General features: G+C 32.1%; 1 protein-coding gene across 2 annotated transcripts; it reads right to left on the bottom strand.

The window, feature by feature from the left end:
• Window positions 1–541: 541 nt before the first annotated feature.
• Window positions 542–4,195, bottom strand: LOC150031952 (WPP domain-interacting tail-anchored protein 2-like). Of its 2 annotated transcripts, none has more exons than XR_016524970.1 (5): window positions 3,871–4,195; window positions 3,074–3,579; window positions 1,842–2,980; window positions 1,145–1,341; window positions 542–1,028 (listed from the first exon to the last, which is right to left on the bottom strand). XR_016524970.1 is itself a non-coding variant. In XM_090307700.1 (5 exons), the coding sequence occupies exons 2-4, from the start codon at window positions 3,558–3,560 to the stop codon at window positions 1,195–1,197; spliced, it is 1,773 nt and encodes a 590-aa protein (XP_090163826.1). In that variant the 5' UTR covers window positions 3,561–3,579; window positions 3,871–4,195; the 3' UTR covers window positions 542–1,028; window positions 1,149–1,194. The 2 variants fall into 2 exon arrangements, 1 of the variants encoding a protein (XP_090163826.1); XM_090307700.1 differs by having other exon boundaries at window positions 1,149–1,341.
• Window positions 4,196–19,688: the final 15,493 nt, after the last annotated feature.

Here is a 19,688-nt window from a genome sequence, read left to right as displayed (position 1 = left end):
ACTTAGACCATGTTTACCTCAGGTGAAACATAATCCATCAATGACAATATAAAAAGTGGGTTCCATTTGATTTTGTTTGTTGTTGTTTACCTATGTTTCATAATCGTAATAAACTATGGGATCAACATCCAAATCTGTTATCAAATTGCACAATATAATTGAGAAACTAAGGTGTTCAATATAATTGTGTTTGAAAATTACAGACCCACTACATTTACCGCTATCGTTGTCGCTCTATTACCATTATAGATATTACCACTGTAACCGTATGAGAATTATAAATCTTTCCCATTTACTGTTACCTTTACCTTTACCTTTACTGTTTATGGTCTTGTAATTCTAAGCAAACACGATCAAGCAATCCAATCACGTTTGCGATTTAGGTTCATCAATTTATTCATCAATGGAATTCCATTACTATTATCCCAATTTTCATTGCAGTTTGGTAAATGTGGCATTAGAAACTTAAAAATTTGAGTTACAGAGCTCAAAGTAGGAGGGGGAAAAAAGGTATGGGATAAAAAAGAAAAGGAAAGAGAGATGCTATCAAGGAGACCAATTAAAACTCAAATTACAACAAAGAACCAAGAAGAATCCAAATATACATATATATATCCAAATACAATAATTTTATATTCACATTTGAACAATGAAGATAATCTAACACAATTTCACTATAAGTGGAAAGACACCAGCACAACCTCCTAAGACAAATCTATTTGACAACAACAATGGAATACATGGGGGCAATGTGCTACCTTTGGACTCTCCCCTAACATTTTTCTCTTTTGGATCCAAAGACCATGAAAATTTTAACCACAAAGAACCATAGAATGGTGAAGACTCTGAGTAAAAGAATACAATGATAATAAATAAGACAGAAAATAATAAGAATAATACGAACAAAATCTCTGTACGGTCACCCTCACAACTTTAGGTTTTGAGACATTCTCAGCATTTTAACTTATGGATACAGAAGAAGTACCTTCAGCCCAACACTTGGGTGTGCTTTCAGGTGCTTTAGTTATCTGATGACAAAAAAAAGTTGTAAAATTAGAGCAGACATCATAGAAACAAACATTTTAAAGTGGTAACTGCTGTACATAATCATGAAACAATTCAATTGATTCACAAGAAAGAGTACCTGCCTCTTGAACTCTTTGCTGTAAAGACTCGATAAAAGCTTCCTCCGAATCATTGAGGTATATTTACATCATTCTCTGGGGCTGACCGTTCCTTCTTGTCGTAGTCTCCTCTGTCACGTGTGATTATAGACGCACCATCTCTTACAGTTCTCAATTTCTCAATCAAAGCTTTGTTATCATTTGTCAAAATGGATAGCTGCATAAACAAATAGAGTTTGGACGAGATGACATTTCTAGAGTACTTGAGAATTATTCATCTATTAGACTACCTATACATACAAATCTACATACGAAAAAGTCCGAAGATTTTTAAAAAATGTGCTTCCTGTGTGTAGAAAAAAATATTCTATCCAAAACTAAAGTACTTAAGTTCATCTTATTTGTTCATTTGGACCAAGCTTTAATATCATGATAAATCAAATATTGCTTCTAAGTAATTTAACTTAATGAAATGCATGGTAGCAACAGTTTATCAAAAGAGGCCACTGGAGTAAAAGTGTTGCAATTGAAAATTAAGAATAAATACAATATGTTCATTCTTCAGACTTAAATAGACAAAGCAGTTTGGTCAAAGTAACATTCAAACTAGAATTCCAATAATTCAAGTGTTTAGTAGATTATAATGATGAGCCCGGCCAACTGAGAATCCTTAGGTAGCCAAATTTAAAAAGATCTAGTGATTTTGTAAAGTAATACCTGGCTCTGAATTCGATCCCTCTCAACAGCTAGTTGGAGCACCATGTCCATGATAAACTTGGAACTCAAGTTAACTTTGTTTGCATTCGTATATTTTTCACCGTTGGCTTGATCCAATGCTTTCTCTAAGAACTCCACTCGAGCCTTGAGGGAAGTAAGTTCTTTATTGAGTTCGAAGTTGGTTTCTGACAAGATAATGCAATGCTCCTCTGCACTATCAGTCTTACTTTCAGCTTTAGAAACTTTGGATTTAAGATCCTCAATGAGAGTTTCCATGTCCCATATTGCAGAATATAACATGTTTTGTTGCTCCTGACTTGCTTCTGATGATGATTTTGCATGCTGCAATTGAATCTCTAGTTGCCTCAACTGTTTTTCAAGTGAACCGACCTTTTTCTCTTTGTTGCTTGCACTATCTTTAAGAAAACTCACCTCTTCAGTAAGTTCCAAGTTTGTCTCTTGCAGCTGTGTAAGCTTGGCTTCAACACTCTCTGCTCTATTTTCTGATATGCAGATGCTTTCTTTCAGTGACTCAACAAGATTTTCCATCTCAATAAGCTGATCTTGACTTGCTTCATTTGAGTCATATGCACTTTTCAGATCAAGCCTAGATTCTTTAAGTTGTTCCTCAAGAGACTTCACTTCTTCCCTCAATTTATCCAGTTCAGCATTCTTGGCAATTAGTAGTTCAGCATTCCTTTTCTCAAGCTTCTGTATAGCCACTTCTTTTGCTTTAAGCTGCTCCGTCCAATCTTGACATTTAGTTTTGACCTCGTTTTCACGTTGAAACGAACCATGTAGATTGAATTGGACGAGCTGGAGGCGGCCGACTAATTCCTTTGAAATCCCCATAAGAATCTCAACACTATTGTCTGCCTCTAAAAACCTTCCCCAAACAACTTCTGCAGCCTCTTCCATTCTCAAAGCAACTTGTTCGGTATAGTGTAGCTTCATTCTGAGCTCTTCTTCCCGTTGCTTTGATTCAGACAACTTCTTCTCAAGATCTAGCTCCCTTGCAAGTGATTTTTCTAGCATCCTTAAAATATGCCTCTGTTGTTCAGTCATTGTATTTGATTTCCCATTTATGTTGAGAAGAACTTGATCATTTTGTGACGACATCACAGGATCCTCCAATCTCCCTGTCACAAAGGCAGAGTAATCAAAATTACAAAATAGTTAATTCTTCATCATCCAAGGTCACTAATAACTGAATAAAAAGAAAAAACACGAACAATTTCCACTGCTTAAAACAATTCTCTGCAATTTGGCTGACTGCATCTTCACTTCTAGAATCTGCTGTTGGGATTGAACAAGCGACTTTTCGGAATCAAGCAGTTTTTCTTCTACCACACTGAAAACCTCACTAGATTGTCTGCAAGAAGATACCATTCCACGGGCATCAACTATTTCTGCTTCGAGTTTATCCATGAAACTATCCAGCTCTCTTACCTCAGAATCCAAAAAGCCAGACAAAAAATCAAATGCCAACACCTTCCCAAACGAATCATCTGGGATATACTCATTCTCCAAATCCATAGCCTCAAAATCATTCTCCTGAGTCAATAGGCACATCAAAAGCACATGAAGATTCATCAACTTCTCCGATGAATACGCCAAGTCCAATTCTAATTTGGTCAAAGTTTTCATAGTATTCTCCATTTCTTGCATTTCAAGTCTTTGAGATTCATGATTGCAAGCATTCTCATCCATCATCCCCATAGCTCAATCTTATTAAAACCTGATAAATTGGAAAGCATCACAAATAGTACTTTTATAACCATAAACTCCCTACTCTTAGTATACAGTTAGCCATTTTAACACCTGTAGTTCCAGAAACGATTCCAAAACACGAAAGCCGTGGCAACCAAAACCGAAAACCTAATTCATGAACTAAAATCTCATTCAAACAACCAAATAGCATAAGAGAACCAAAAGAAGCACTGCAGCATTGAGAACAAAATCCATCCGATACAAAATCACTCCCAAATCGATTCAGAAACCAGAATTTTCAGGAGAAAAAGTAGCTTACCTTGAAGAAAAAGAGAAATCCGGATGCGTCGTGTTTGTCAAAAGGAACGAAGACTTCAGCAGAGCTCAACGACCACCGGCTTCCATTTCAGCCGTCAGAATCAACCATTGGCGAGTCAAAATCGCTAACGTGAGCCGGGAGAGTATTATACATCCGGATTCAACCAGGCTTAAAGGAACTGATCAAGGATCGGGTGTTGATTGCAGCCTTGAGGGGCGTAGGATAGCTTGATTTACTGTAGAGAAGCGAATGATTGAGAGCCATAAAGATGAACACGTGAAGCCAAAGCCAAAGGCTGAGTTACTTTTTTGTGGCGTCTGTTAAAATACAAATGTTGGTTTAAAAGGACGGATAATATACGGCAGCTCAAAGTGTGACTGAGTTAAAATAACTATTCTAAATCCAAATAAATAACTTTGGCACAACAAGTTAGTTATTATAATCTTATTATTATGGTTAGATTATAATATTTTGTATTTATGATACAAATTATTTAAATCATTATTTAAGTTTGAGTTATAATAATATATGTTTGAGGTGTAAACTATTTTAATTTGAGAATGAAAGAGTAAATACTGTAGCAAATAATAAAAAAATGATGAATATAAAAAACTGTAGCAAATAATAAATATTATAGCAATTAGAGAGTTTTGAAATAGTGTTGGTTGTAATTAATTGGGGATTACAAAATAGTTTTTATTGTCTAAATGATGTTATTATAGTCTTAGGATAGTATTTGCCTCAAATGAATCCTTAAAATGCTCATCTTTCAAAACTAGTAGTTTTTTTAAAAAAAAAACTTGTTAAAATAGTTTTTTCAAGATCGACCACCAAGACTTACATACAAATTTAACTTTTTCTGATTATTTTGGGCTTTTTCGTAAAAATCCCAGACAAATTAACATTATAATTCTTTATATTTTACCAAATCTATTTTTTTATTTGCAAAATTTGATCTTTTACAATATTTAAAAATTACAATGTACTTGAGATCTATCTTAAAAATCATAATTGGTAAGTTCATTTGAAAATTTGAAAATTCATTCAATTGTGGGAACAAAAATTAGGTAAATATTTGAAAATTTATATAAAATTTTGATATAAGATTTGGTAAAAATAATTGAATTTTGAGAAAATTTGAAAAGATATAAGATTTGGATAGATTATACAATATTTAGAAAAATGAGTAGAATCTCGTATTAATATTAGCCGAGATTTCATGAGAAGGCCAAAACAATCAATAAGTTAGAAAAAGTTAATTTTCTAACTAAATGTCGATCTCGCTCAAGATGGACCGAGAAAACTAATTTATCGAATTTTAAAAAAGCGTGTCAATTCTAAAAAGTGGAACCTCGATAGTATTGTTTTTTACCATTTCTTCTAATTTTGTGATTTTTAGAGTATGGATTAAATTTTTACTCATGATGTCAATAACTGACAAGATAAAAACGTCGATTACCATTTTAAATGACATTTATCTTAGGGATAATTTCTATTATTACAGTAATACTATACTTATTTATACTAAAAGTTTGTCTTTGTAAATATTCTTTTAATATTAGTGAACTTCATAATATTTTTATGAACATAATGATGTAGCAAGTAATAAATGAAGGGACTTCCATATTAGTGTAGTAACGCAAAATTTTCTCTTAATCTCCAATCTATAATTATTTTACTCAAAATATAAAATAACATATACTTATGTGATTAACTCAACTGTGGATTAGTAATTTTTTTTTAAGATAAGTTATAAGTTTAATTATTTAGGTTTAAAGTCCATCTTAACCTAGTTTAATTGGTTAAGATGTCCTATCCTCAAATAGGAAAAAGTTATTCAACTTTGGAGAAATAAGTTTACGAACTACAATAGGAAAGATTTGGTAATTCTTCAAATTTCCTATTTCCTATTTCCTATTTGAAACTTTATAAAGGTTAAATTATCAATTCAGTCCCTAAACTTTGAATTATGTGTCTATTTGATGCATGACCTTTACGGGAATCTTCACATAATTAAACAAAATTTTTTGCAAGGATAGATAATGAAATGGGGGCAATGACGGGATAAGGAAGTCAACCTCATCCTATTGAGTATGATTATATGTGTGATAGCATCTACTATACCAGGAATATCAATGAACCCGATTATTGAAATTACTCAGGATATCTTTTTTAGTCTAATTTCTAGAATCTATTTCTTAGTTCAAGATCCCTCCTACTAACTGGAATCAAAGAATTAATAGATCTTTTTCACCCAAAATGGGAATGGACTAGGATTTATATTTGGTTATTTACTAAAATCTCCTTTTGGCGGAGAATGGTAGATAAGCTTCATTGTCGAGAGGAAAATAACCTGGATCACCAGCTAAGGTCCTCAAATGACCGCTCAATGATAAAGGAGGTAGAGATGTAGAGATAACCATGGGGTTTGTCTAGAAGCAGCCACCTTTGAAGGAATGCGTAATAGCTCATTGATCGAGCACTCTTGCGCCGAAGATGAACGGGACTAAGCGACCTGTCGAAGCTGTGGAATGTAAAAATGCATCGGTAGGGGAGCATTTCGCCTTAGAGGGAAGCACCTGCACGAGCAATGGTGGACGAAGCAGAAGCAAGAATGGCGGCTTGAGTAATGCAAACATTGGTGAGAATCCAATGCCCCGAAAACGTAAGAGTTCGTCCACGAAGGGTGAGTCAAGGCCGAAAGGCGTAGTCAAAGGAAATAGGTGAATATTCATGTACTACCCCAAGCCATACCTTATGGACATCTTTACTTAATTCCCATCAGTATCTTCTTTTAAGTCTTTTTGTCCCTCTCTTCTCTCATTCAAACGTATTTTTCTTCAACTCTCACCTCTATCTTTTTTCTTTTCCTCTCGCACCTTTGTCTTCTCCTACTTCTCGTTTTCTTTTTTCTCACACTCCACCATGGCTGGAACACCCACAACTGGAAATGTTAACGGAACATTGTATAACCCAGATTTAAGATCAAAACAATTTGTTATAAATTTGATAGTCAAATAAGCAACTTTTCCAACCTTTAGACCTCAAAAAGTTGCACAAAATGAAAAACAAGAAGAAAAAAAACATCCATTTTGGCCAGTAGATCAGCTTATAGTTATGACTTCTCAAAGTTTAAACTTTAGATCGTTTTGGCTTTTGGAGGCTTTACAAATCAAGATATCTTAACATTTTTCTCAGTTTATAAACATGGTCGAAAAGAACATGAAAAAACGTGACTAAAACTTATCAACATTTAGCTAAAACAAAATTGTACCAAAGAAGATATATCAAAATAAAATCACACAAGCGATGTAAAGCGATGTGTCAATAGTCAACATCACCCTAAATCGATGCCAACTAATCAATGCACATCCTTACATCTTATCGAACAACATAAATTTGATTTAAAAAAAAAACGACATGTCAATTTCTTTATTTTTAAAATTCTTGGGTTGAAGTACCTAATGAAAACTAACCATATTTTGTGAAATTGTGAAGCACAATGAAACACAACGGGCACACGAATATGAAGAAAATATAATATAATAATAATATAATAAACATAATATAATATAATATAATATAATAATAAAATAAAATAACTGAAAATATGAAAATTTGATAATATGAAATTGAGTGGAATTTTTTAAGTGAATTTCTCATCAATGTGTGTATTTTTAAGACATCCTAAATGTCACTATTTATAGGCAAGGTGGCAAGTAGGATGTGGTCTTACATGGACACCAAACATGAATAACTACAAGGCACATGGACAACATGAAGATTGACACATGACTTTGGACACTAAGCATTGAGCATCTATTTTATTATAATATTAATAATACTCCCCCTTAGATACCCATATATATATATATATATATGAAATATGTCTCGTTAAGACCTTATTAAAAAAACCTAATAGGAAAAAACCCTAACGAAGAAAAAAGAGTACATATTTCATATAATATATATTCCTAAAAAAATACAATATATTTACCCCCCTCATGAAAACATCACTTAAGATTTCTGAGTCGCCGCATTCCAATGTTGTGCACCATTTTTTCATAAGTTGCGGTTGGTAATGTTTTGTAAATAAGTCCCAAGTTATTATTCGAACAATTTTTTTGTAAAGTGATGTCGTCATTTTCTTCAAGATCATGAGTGTAGAAAGTTTCGGTGAAATATGCTTTGTTCTATCTCATTTAATATAACTTCCTTTGAGTTGGGCTATACAAGCTGTGTTGTCTTCATGTAATATTGTTAGAAGATTTTTATTAGAAGACAAGCCACATGTTTCACGAATGTGCTAAGTCATTGATCTTAGTCATACATATTCTCGACTAGACTCGTGAATTACAAGAATTTCAGCATGATTTGAGGAAGTGGTTGTTATGGTCTATTTTGCCGATCGCCATGATGTAGTAGTTCCTACACATGTGAACAGATAACCTATTTGAAATCTAGCTTTGTGTGGATCAGATAAATATCCAAAATCTGCATAACCAATTAGATCAACATTTGATTTATTTGAATAAAAAAAAACTCATATCGATTATTCCTCGGAGATAATAATGTATAAGCTTAATTCCGTTCCAATGTCTTTTTGTAGGAGAAAAACTATATTTAGCTAATAAATTTACTGAAAATGCAATATATGGTCTTGTATTATTAGCAAGATATATAAATGTACCAATTGCACTAAGATATGGTACTTCAAGACCAAGAAGTTCTTCATTGTCGTCTCGAGGTCGAAATATAGCTTTCTTTATATCCAATGAACGAACTTCCATTGGAATATTTAATGGATGTGTTTTGTGCATATAAAATCTTTTCAATTTTTTTCTTGTATAAGTTGACTAATGAATAAATATCTCATATGTTAAATGCTCAATTTACAAACCAAGGAAAAATTTTGTTTTTCCGAGATCTTTCATCTCAAATTCTTTCTTAAGATATTCTATTTCTTTTGAAAGCTCTTCACGAGTTCCAATTATATTCAAATCATCAACATATACAGTTATAATAACAAATTGTGATTGTGATTTCTTTATAAAAACACACGGACATATAGGATTATTTTGATATCATTCTTTCAATAAATATCCACTCAGACAATTGTGCCACATTTGTCCTAATTGTTTCAATCCATTAAGTCGAAACAATAACATTAAGTTTGATATTCTCAAAGTCAAAAGAATTACTTAATGTTCTATCAACTATGCCAATCTTCTCTTCAGGAGATTCAAAGAAGCCCACCACATCCAAATTTGTCATATGTGATTGTCAAATATGTCATTATCCTGGTATGCAAAATTTGCTTCCACATTTTTCTCATTTTCCTTCAAGGAGGCTTGATAGAGGTTAACTAAGTGTTTTGACGTACGAAAACTACGCGATCAATGCCCAGTCATTTCCCATCGTAAGCATTTATTTTCAACACTCTTTGAACTCTTATCTCGTGGAGTTTTTCCTTTGTAATCATCATTTTGTGTGGTTCTTTTGAAATTTGAATGATTAAAACGACCACCATGAAAATAATAATTATTTCTTCCTCTACTGCAATCACAACCTCGACCTCGACCATGATTATTAACATTCATAGCATTCACTTCAGGGAATGGTGTTGTTCTAGCTGGTCAAGATTCGTGGTACTTCATGAATAACTCGTTATTTTGTTCGGCCATGAGAAGACATGAAATTAGTTCAGAATATTGTTCAAAACCTTTCTCTCGATATTGTTGCTACAAAAGCATATTCGAGATATGAAATGTAGAAAATGTCTTATCTAACATATCAACATCAGTAATTTTCTCTCTGCATAACAACATTTTTGAAGTGATTTTAGATAATGCGGAATTGTAATCACTTACTGATTTAAAATCTTATAGCCTTAAATGCATCCACTCATAAAGAGCTTTAGGAAGAATATGATCATACATTTCTTTCAAATTTTTTCGCAAGATACGCGAATCTTTTATTGTAAGATAATCCATTTTTAATCCTTGTAGAGATGACGACGAAGGAAAGTCATAGCTTTTGCTTTGTCCTGACTAAATACCTTGTTTCCTTTTTTTAATTGTTTCTCCCAAGTTCATAGCATTTAAGTGGATTTCAGCATTGAGTACCTATGACAAATAATTATTGTCATTAATGTCAAGGGTTGCGGATTCTAATTTTGTAGGGTGTGTCATGGCAACACTATCACAAAATATTGATTTATATTAGAAATTTAATGTGTACTAAATACGCAAAATAACATTTAATTTATTAATTAAAATAAAAAGGAAAAAATCGACATACCTTTATGATCTACCTTCAGCGATGGAAGCAACAAGAGCTCGTGCTGATAACGTTTTGTGAAATTGAGAAGCACAACAGAAATACAGATATGGAGAAAATATAAAATAGTAATATATAGATAAAATAATAAATAAATAGATATAATATAATAATAAAATAAAATAAAATAACTAAAATTATGAAAAATTGATAATATGAAATTGAGTGAAATTTTTGAAGTGGATTTCTCACCAATTTGTGTATTTTTAAGACATCTTAAATGTCATTATTTATAGGCAAAAAGACAAGTAGGATGTGGTATTACATAGATAACAAATATGAATAACTACAAGTTACATGGACAACATGAAAATTGACACATGGTTTTTAGGACGCATTGGACATCTATATTATTATAATATTCATAATACCATCCATGATTAAAAACCAGTTTTTTTTTTTTTTAGGGAAAAAACCAGAAATTAAATGGTAAGATTTTGAAAGGACAAAATGATATTTGCCTTAATTTTTAGACACCAAAATAACATTACTCTATACTACTTTACTACCATAAATAATGGAATCTTGGTATAGTAATAATGACCAAATCCAAACCAATGAAATAAAAGAACATCAGATTAAAACAAAATGGGAGGAAGAAATTGACAAAAATGAACAATATTTTAAAATTTGAAATTTATGTTTTGATGTGACAGCAACTGTACATCCATTACAATAATACAACTGTCATTTATTTAAATCATAAGAACTAATGTATTAATTTGTAGCCTAGTGGAATATAGAGAATTTTGTGTGTTTGAATGTCTCTCTCTCCCTTATTATTTTATAATTTTATTGGGTTTTGAACATCAATCATTTGTTTTTATTACTTTTTTTTTTTAAAATAAACCCATCAATTATTAAGGTCCTAGGGTAGGGTATGGATTTTGATTTAGTGGTGGAAAAAACTCTTATGTAATAATATTGTGTCACCAACTTTTTATATAGGAGAGTGGAATTTGACCTGTCATAGCAAAAAGGTGTGGATATTTTTGTATTATCATGGACAAATATATAATATATCCATGAACTTTACTCAATGAGTCTAAATTAGTTTTTTTAGGTTAGATTCAACTGATCCAATCTATAGATATCAAGGTTGTATTTGGTTTAACTTTTCAAGTGTTTACTTTTGAAAACAAGTTATTTTGAAAAAAAAAAAATTGAAGTGTTTGACAATCGCTTAAAAAAGTAGCTTTTGAAATACTTCTAAAGCTTAGTTGAGGTTGTTATAACTTTTAAAATAATTGTTGAAAATTATGTTTGTAGAAAAATCAACTAGTAAATAAAGTAAATTGATGTTCGGTAAATTTCAGCTTAAACTTGAAAAAATAGGTTATAGTGTTTGGTAAATAAATACAAAAACAATTTATTTTAGATATAATAACCAAAATAGACTTATAAATAACTTTTTTTTATATATATAATTTAAAACTTCAAACAATTGTTTAGAATGTTTAGAATGATATATTTTGTTTGTTATAGATTAATTTTTAAATATTAAGGGCAATAGTTTTATTTTTTTAAAAATCAATATGATATACTTTTTTTTTTTTATAAAATTGATGTCTTCAACTCATAAAAATTAGAAAATAGATTTGATTAAGTGATAAATAGATAAATATATAAATAAATCTTATTTTTAAAATAAAAAATTGAAAACTAAATATTCATTAAAAAAAAAAATTACCTGATTTAAGAGAATCTAAAAATTAGTAGGACATTGCTTTTAAAATATGCGTGAAATTAAGGTGTTTTTAAAAAATGATTTTGACATATTTAATTCAAATATGTTTTACCAAACACAAAAAACAGTTAAGATTTTTCAATAATCACTTCTATCTCTCCCACAAGCTCCCAAAGGAGATTAATGTCTTTTAAATAGTTTTTACGAATACAGTTTAAACAAATAACTCTTTTGAAAAATATTTTTTTCTCTATACAATCCAAACATGCTCTAAGTTCAAGGTTTAAACTAGTAAGCTTGGCTCATTTTTCACACTATATTCTCTAATATAATTTTGACATTTATTGATGACTAAAAACTGTCAAGTATCACTATAGTTGAAATATATATATATATATATTGTAACCGTCAACATATGTTGATATTGACATTTTTTTACCGTCAATTGTGATACAAATTCATAAAAAAAAAAATATTGCTTTCAATGATGCGTGTAACCGTCAACTATGACTAGGGTTGACAAAAATCACTGCGGGATCGGGTCTCCCCGGTTCCCCATCCTGAATCCCCAGCTTGACGGAGGATGGGGGTCAAACCGAGGATTATAACCAAGTCCTCAGTTGAGGATGGGCAGGGACGGGGAGGGTATCCCCGCCCCGACCTCGATCTCAATTATTTTTTTATTTTTTAATATATATATATATACATACATATATATATATATACACACACCCTATAAATATATATTAATTTCATAAATATCTATATAACTATATACATATATATTTTAAAAAATCAAGGATGGGTCCTCGCGAGGACTCGTTTCCAATGGGGAATCCCTCCCCCTCCCCTCCACCCCACCCTAGCCCTGTTGCCAACCCTGTAACATCAACACCTATTTTTAGTGATTATACATTCTGACTTATCTAAGTTGATCCCTTGACCAAATGCCTCTTTATAAACTCTAAGAATAAAGCGAACTCTCCTACACTGGTCATAAGAGGCTTGAAGAATAATAGGTTGTCATCTACAAAAAATAGGTGTGAGATAGAAGGATAATGACAGTTAATACGAAGCCCGTGAATAAGAGAAAGAGATTATTCCCTTTTAATAAGCACAAAAAGACCCTCAGCACAGATTAGGAATAAATAAGGTGAGAGGGGATTTCCTTGCCAAAGCCCTCTTTGTGGTGAGAACTCCTTTTAGGGCGTACCATTGATGAGCACATAAAAACGAACCTACTCCACACAATTCATGATGCACCTAATCCAATCCACCCCAAATCCCAAAGATACAAGCATAACCTTGAGAAAAGGTCATTCGACCTTGCCATAGACTTTGCTCATATCCAAATTTAAGGCCACCCAACCCTCCTTATCTTTTCTTTTGTTGTTGATAACATGGATGGACTCAAATCCCAAAATGGCATTATCAATTATGGGCCTCCCTAGAATGAAAGTCGATTGAGTATTCAAAATGATGACATTAAGGTCTCAGAAGGGAGTGACATCAACAGGATCCTCGATGTTAAGAAGATCAACTCTTTTGGGATCTATCTTGGTATGCTTGTGACCAACGGGAGAAACAAGGCCTCTAAGAGTGGAAAAGAATCTTTTTTTCTCTTAGTGGAAGGGAGACTCTCATCAAATCTATTATTCAAGTTACACCAATCTATACCATAAGTTGCTTTGAGATTCCTAAGGTGTTGTGTGATGATATTAATAAGGTTTGCTCTCATTTTTGGTGGGGCTCTGGTGGTAATAAAAAAAGGTATCATTGGATAAGCTAGGGGAAACTTTGTAGGAGCAAAGATGTGAGGGGTCTTGGTTTAAGAGATTTATAGCTTTTCAATCGAGCGATGTTAGCTAAATAAGGCTGGAGAATCATTAGAAATCCAAACAACTTGTTGGCCCATGTTCTCAAAAAGAGGTATTTCAGGGATGATGACTTCATCAATGCTAAGATTGACTATAATTCGTATCTCATATGGAGGAGTATAATTTGGGGTCGTGAGCTATTTCTTAAAGGCTATCGATGAAAAGTTGGTAGAGGGACGAATTGTAGAAGTCGATGCCCCAAATCTCGTGGCCTTTTAGTTTGTAATTGTATTTGTACAAACAATTTATTTATCTAATAAAATAGAAGTATTTTATTTGACATGTATGTGGAGACATACAGGTGGATCATGTTTAAGTGATAACCTAAACGGTTTGTAGTAGATGGATAAGGTTGGGTACCTTATCCTGGTGACACTATGAATACGACCCGCTTTATAGTTATTACAATTGTTGTAAAATACTACAAATGATCTAATTTTAATAATTCATGTGGAGACATATGAGTGGGTCTTCTATACAAAGAGTTTGTATAAGATTGGACCACGAAATGAATAGTCTCTCTATATAACACCGTTGCTAGAAGAGGCTTACATTTCACCAAGATGACCATAGGTGACTAGACCTAAATCCTAAATGAGTTGTGAACTCCTGTCTTTGAAGGCAGTCCTTTGATCTGCATAGATGAGAATGACCAGTTTCACCCACTCAATATGCATACTATTTTGGGGATTCATCTGACCGAGGAGTTAAGAACGCAGCTACACAAGAAGGAATTCACTCATTCCCTAATGTTAGGGTAAGTAGACAAATTTCTCTATTAAGGACTAATTTCGAAGCTTGAACAATGTGGCATCACACTCTCTTTTGGCCCAAGAAGAGTTTGGTTGCAGATGAACTATAACTAATTGTTTATTAGAGGGATCAGTGGTACTTAAGAAGTTAGATGTAACTATAGGGGCAAAATGGTAATTTTGTCCAGCTCTACTTACGAGCAATTTATGAAGAGTCAACGTACTGTTGACTAGTTATATCTAATGGACACAGAAATATATTTGTAATGCGAAAAGTGCAACTGTTGGTCTTTAGTGGAATGACCAATAGTTAATGAAAGTTGAGTAATTTAATTAAAACGTTTAATTTCATTGGAGCTTCAATCTATAGGTCCATAAGGTTTCCTTGTTAGCTCAATAAGAATTAATGAGAATCAAAATTAATCTTTTATTAATTTGAATTGTTCAAACTAATTGAAGGGAATTAATTATATAAGATATAATTAATATAGTATATGTGATACATTTGATGTAGAGATATATGTTAGGTTAAAATCTCAAGCGCAACGGAAAAAATTTCAGACCGTTTTCAGATTTTAATAACAAATTAACAAAGGAAATAAAATATAGAAACCCTTACTATCGTTGACGACTCTGAGGGCTTCACCAACTTTTTTGATATACGATAAGAACACCACCAAAACGATATCACCAGTATTCTCCTTGGACTATTGAAGAAGAAAAAGGTGGCATCCTTGGAGGAATTTTTTTACAGAGAAAAATCTCAAAGACTAGAAGCCAAGAGAAATTCTTCGTATCTCTTTTTTCTTCTGTGATGTAGAGAGAACTAACTAGAGATATAACTAATTTATATAAATCCGTTATTTATTTAATTAATAAATTAAATCAAATTTATTTTATTTAATTAACTAACAATAAATTTATTTAATTTAAAAAATAAATTAAATCAAATAATTATTACTTAATCAAATTAATTAATAATAATTAAATATCTCATATTTAATTAAATGTGCATTAAAATCATATTCTAATACATCCTTCTCTCATAACCTATAGTTTTAATTCAATTAATTTAATGAAATCAAATTTAATTTAATTAAATTAAGTAATTGATTAATTCTCAAATTAATTAATCGTTAAATTAAATATCACATATTTAATTTAACCTTATAATTGAATCACATTCAATTACTTTTCTCTCATACTACCTATAGTTTTAATGTGCATCCAATGTGCATTAATTTTAACTTATAGTTTTAATATGAATTCTATTCATATTAAATTTAATATTTGAACTCCTTCAAGTAGTTAATTCACCTATAAATTAATTTTTGAATCAAATTCAAAATAAATTTATATTATAATATTTAATTAAAATATAAATTTTATATTATAATGTATGGTACCATATATTATATTCTTTCCTTTAGTAAATTTGTACATTTCAAATTACTTTAATTACCTCAATACCCTTTATGAGCTATCAGTGGGACCTAATGGACCTACAGATCAGAAGCTCCAACGATATGAGATTAATGGGCTAAACTCATTAACAAAGTTAATCAATATTTGTTAACTGTGGGTATATTCCATTATAGACCCATAGTTGCACTCTTCTTACTGCAGATATATTTCTGTGTCCACGGATATTGATCAATAATAATAAGTTAGTCCTTCACGAATGTTTATAACACCAGTTGGGCCAAATTATTGTTTTACCCCTGGGTTACCTCTACATCCTTAATTATCAGTTAAGTGCCAATGCTCCTTAAATGAACATCCTGTTTGTGGTCCAACCATCAAACAAAAACTCCTCTCGGTCCAGTGAGAGGGTAGGACCTTTGTTCAAGTCCCGAAGACACCACTTAAAGGAACAACCATCTACTTACTCTAAAGTCGAGAAGAAGTGAATTCCATCTTGTGAAATTATGTTCCCAGCTCCCCACTCGATCTTGTCCCCAAAATGGTAGGCTTATTGAGTCGACGAAGTGGTCACTCTCACCTATACAAATTAAAGAAAAATCTCTCATGAACAAGAGTCCAACTCACTCAGGATTAAAACTAAGTTGCCTAGGTCATCCTAGTGAAATAGAAACCTGACTAGTCAACTGAGTTACATCTAGTGGTTACTTTTTCATGATCCGGTCTTATGCAAACTCATTGCATAGGATACCCCCACTCACATGTCCCCAACACGAATGCGTTGGATCATTGCATTTGTATCAAATACAAAGTGGGTCGTATCCATATTGTCACAAGGATAAGGTACACAACCTTATCCATATACTATAGACCCTTTAGGTTGTATCTTGAAGACTTATCCCTGTATGCCTCTATATACAGTTCAAGACTCATACAGCAGTCTAGGATGTTAGTTTATTGAAAGAGTTCGAATCGTTCCAAGCAATACATTGGAGGGGATTCGTGAAGGTTATCGAAATTCAAGGGTAAGTCCTTTAATCCCTTCTTCCTCTTTAAATTATTGTGAAAGCATGCTTAATAAGAATGTTGTATCTTAGTTTCTATCCTCTGTTTAATTCTAGTTTTGTAAAACAAAAATTGGGACACGATCTTTCCTCTACGGGTATTCATATACTCTTTCATGAATGTCAACATTTTTATTGACTCTTAGTTGGATTCTAAAGGGCCTAAAACCCTGTTCCACCTTAATAGCAACATGAAGGTAAATAGAATTTGTGACTTGATACAGGGGACGAATCTTAGAATGTTGAGCTTATTTTCGAGTGCTTCTTGCCTGATGCTATGGCTTCGATTCTTAAAATTTTTCATAGGAATTGTGATGGGGGGATGAGATCATTTAAGGTGCAGACCGAAAAGGATGCTTTTCGGTGAAAAGTATTTATAGAATGGGGTTAATCTTGACTTGGCTGCCTCAGCTTTGAGTTCGAACTTCCTTAGGCTCAAGCCTAAGTTGAAGTTGGTGTGGAAGCTTCATCATTTCGCGCATGAAGATGACTGTGTGAAAAATCATTAATAACTCTCTTCCCACTTTAAGTAATGTTATTAAAGTTGGTGTGGTCACTAATCCCCTTTTCTTTTTTGCAGGAAGTTTATGGAATCAAATAGTCATGTGTTATGGGAATGTAAGTTCTCTAGATGGATTTGGATGTTCTTCTTTCCCTTCTTACTTAGGTTCCTGGATTCTTGCAGGGGTCGTTGAAGCCTTTTTTACTGTTGAGACGAATTGATGGACCATCTTAGTGGAGCTAAAAAGGATGTTGTGCTAAGTTTTATGTCCTAAAACTCATGGTTTGTAAACAAGAAACATATTTTATTTGCAATAAAGATGACGTTTATTCAATAAAGTTGTTGTTGAATATATAAATTGCACTTGTAAAGCCTAAATCCAATAAACTTAAGATCCATGGCTATTATATGAATACTTGAACTTGATGTGGAGATATTAGAGTGTATTACGTTTGAGTAAATACCAAAATGGTCTATAATATATGAATAAGGTTCGGTACCTTATTCTGGTAACACTATTGGATGTGGCCCACTCTGTAGTTGTTACAATTTATTGTAAAGTGCTACAAACGATATGATCCTAATTCGTTCATGTGGAGACATGAGGAGTGGAGGTGTCCTATGCAATGAGTTTGTATTAGATCGGACCAAGAAATAAGTCATTCTTACTTTATAATCATTCTTACTTTATAATGTTATTTACTGTTTAAGACTGACTATTTCAAAATGATGACCTAGGTAACTTAACTTTAATTCTGAGCTAACTATGAACTCCTGTTTATTCGAGATTATCCTTAGATTTGCATGGGTGAGGGTTGGCTCAACAGTACCAACTCAATAAATCTTCCATTTCAAAAGTAAGATCAGATAAATAGTTGGGGACATAGGATGCAAGATGCAATTCGCTCCTACCCGCTTTTAAAGATAGTAGGGAGGCTATTCCTTAAGTGTTGACTCTGAGTAGTGAACAAAGGGCCCATCCTCTCATTGCCCGAGAGGGACTCAGTTTGATGATTGGATAACAAACTAATTGTTCATTAGAGGATTAGTAGGACTTAAGGAACAAAAGGTAATCTCATAGGTAAAACAACAATTGACCCAGCTGTTATTATGAACAACCTGTGAAGGGTTACTTATTAATTATAGTTATATCGAGTGGACACAATATATCTACGGGGAGTGCAACTATTGGGCTTTATTGAAGTGACCTGGTAGTTAACGAATGGTGGTTAATTAGGTTAAAAAGTTTAGTCGATTAATCTCGGATCGTTGGAGCCCATGATCTGTAGATTTATTAGGTCCCCTACTAGCTCACAAACAGAATAAACCTTATAATAGTGTAATGAGTGAATTTGAAACATTCAAATTCATATTAAAGGAATTAGTAATTATATGCGATATTATTATACGTTTAATTATCAAATTAAACAAATTTGGAGAATTGGATAATATTTAAATATGACTTAAATATTAATTTCATGAATAGGATTCATGATAGTGGAATTGATGTTTAATTAATTTAATATTTGATATTAAATTAATAAATTAATTAAATTATTTAATTAATTATTAATTTTATTTGAAAAATTAATTAATTGAATTAATTTTTGTAAAATCAATACATTTCAATCTAATAATAGAATGAAACATTGAAATTTGACATTAGTTTTCAAAAGAATTTCAAAATTAAAAAGAAAATGGGTTTTGGAAAAACCCAATAAAATGTGGGATTTTTCCACTTTGAATATAACAACTCAATTCCCACTCAAATCCATTTAATTCAGCCAAGTAGTTGCTGTCTTCAAATCAAGCAATGTGATTGCATGAAGAGGTCGAATAAAATTCAGCAAATTTGAGCTGACAGAGAGGCCATGCAAGTGTTTTCTTCTTGAAAAACTGGTGAATAAGAGTTCCTCACATATGGTGGCCGTAAAACTAGACTTCTCCTCTAAAATTCTTCCCTAATCTCAACTTATTTTGAGTCTCACAACTCAAACTAAGGTCCTAGAGGATAATAGGGAAGATCTTGTGGTAGTTCAAGACTAGTTGCTAAAGAGATTGGAGCTGAGTTTGAAGATAAAAAGTGTTCTTTTTTCTGAAACCCTCTTTATTTTGTATGAACATATTTAATTTGTTGCTAAAATTAATAAATTAGAGTACTTAATGATCCTGTTT

Source organism: Benincasa hispida, chromosome 12 (genome assembly GCF_027475165.1).
Source record: "Benincasa hispida cultivar pf3 chromosome 12, pf3_genome.v1.1, whole genome shotgun sequence".
Taxonomy (NCBI): Eukaryota; Viridiplantae; Streptophyta; class Magnoliopsida; order Cucurbitales; family Cucurbitaceae; genus Benincasa; species Benincasa hispida.
This window is presented reverse-complemented; position numbering and strand designations above follow the sequence as displayed.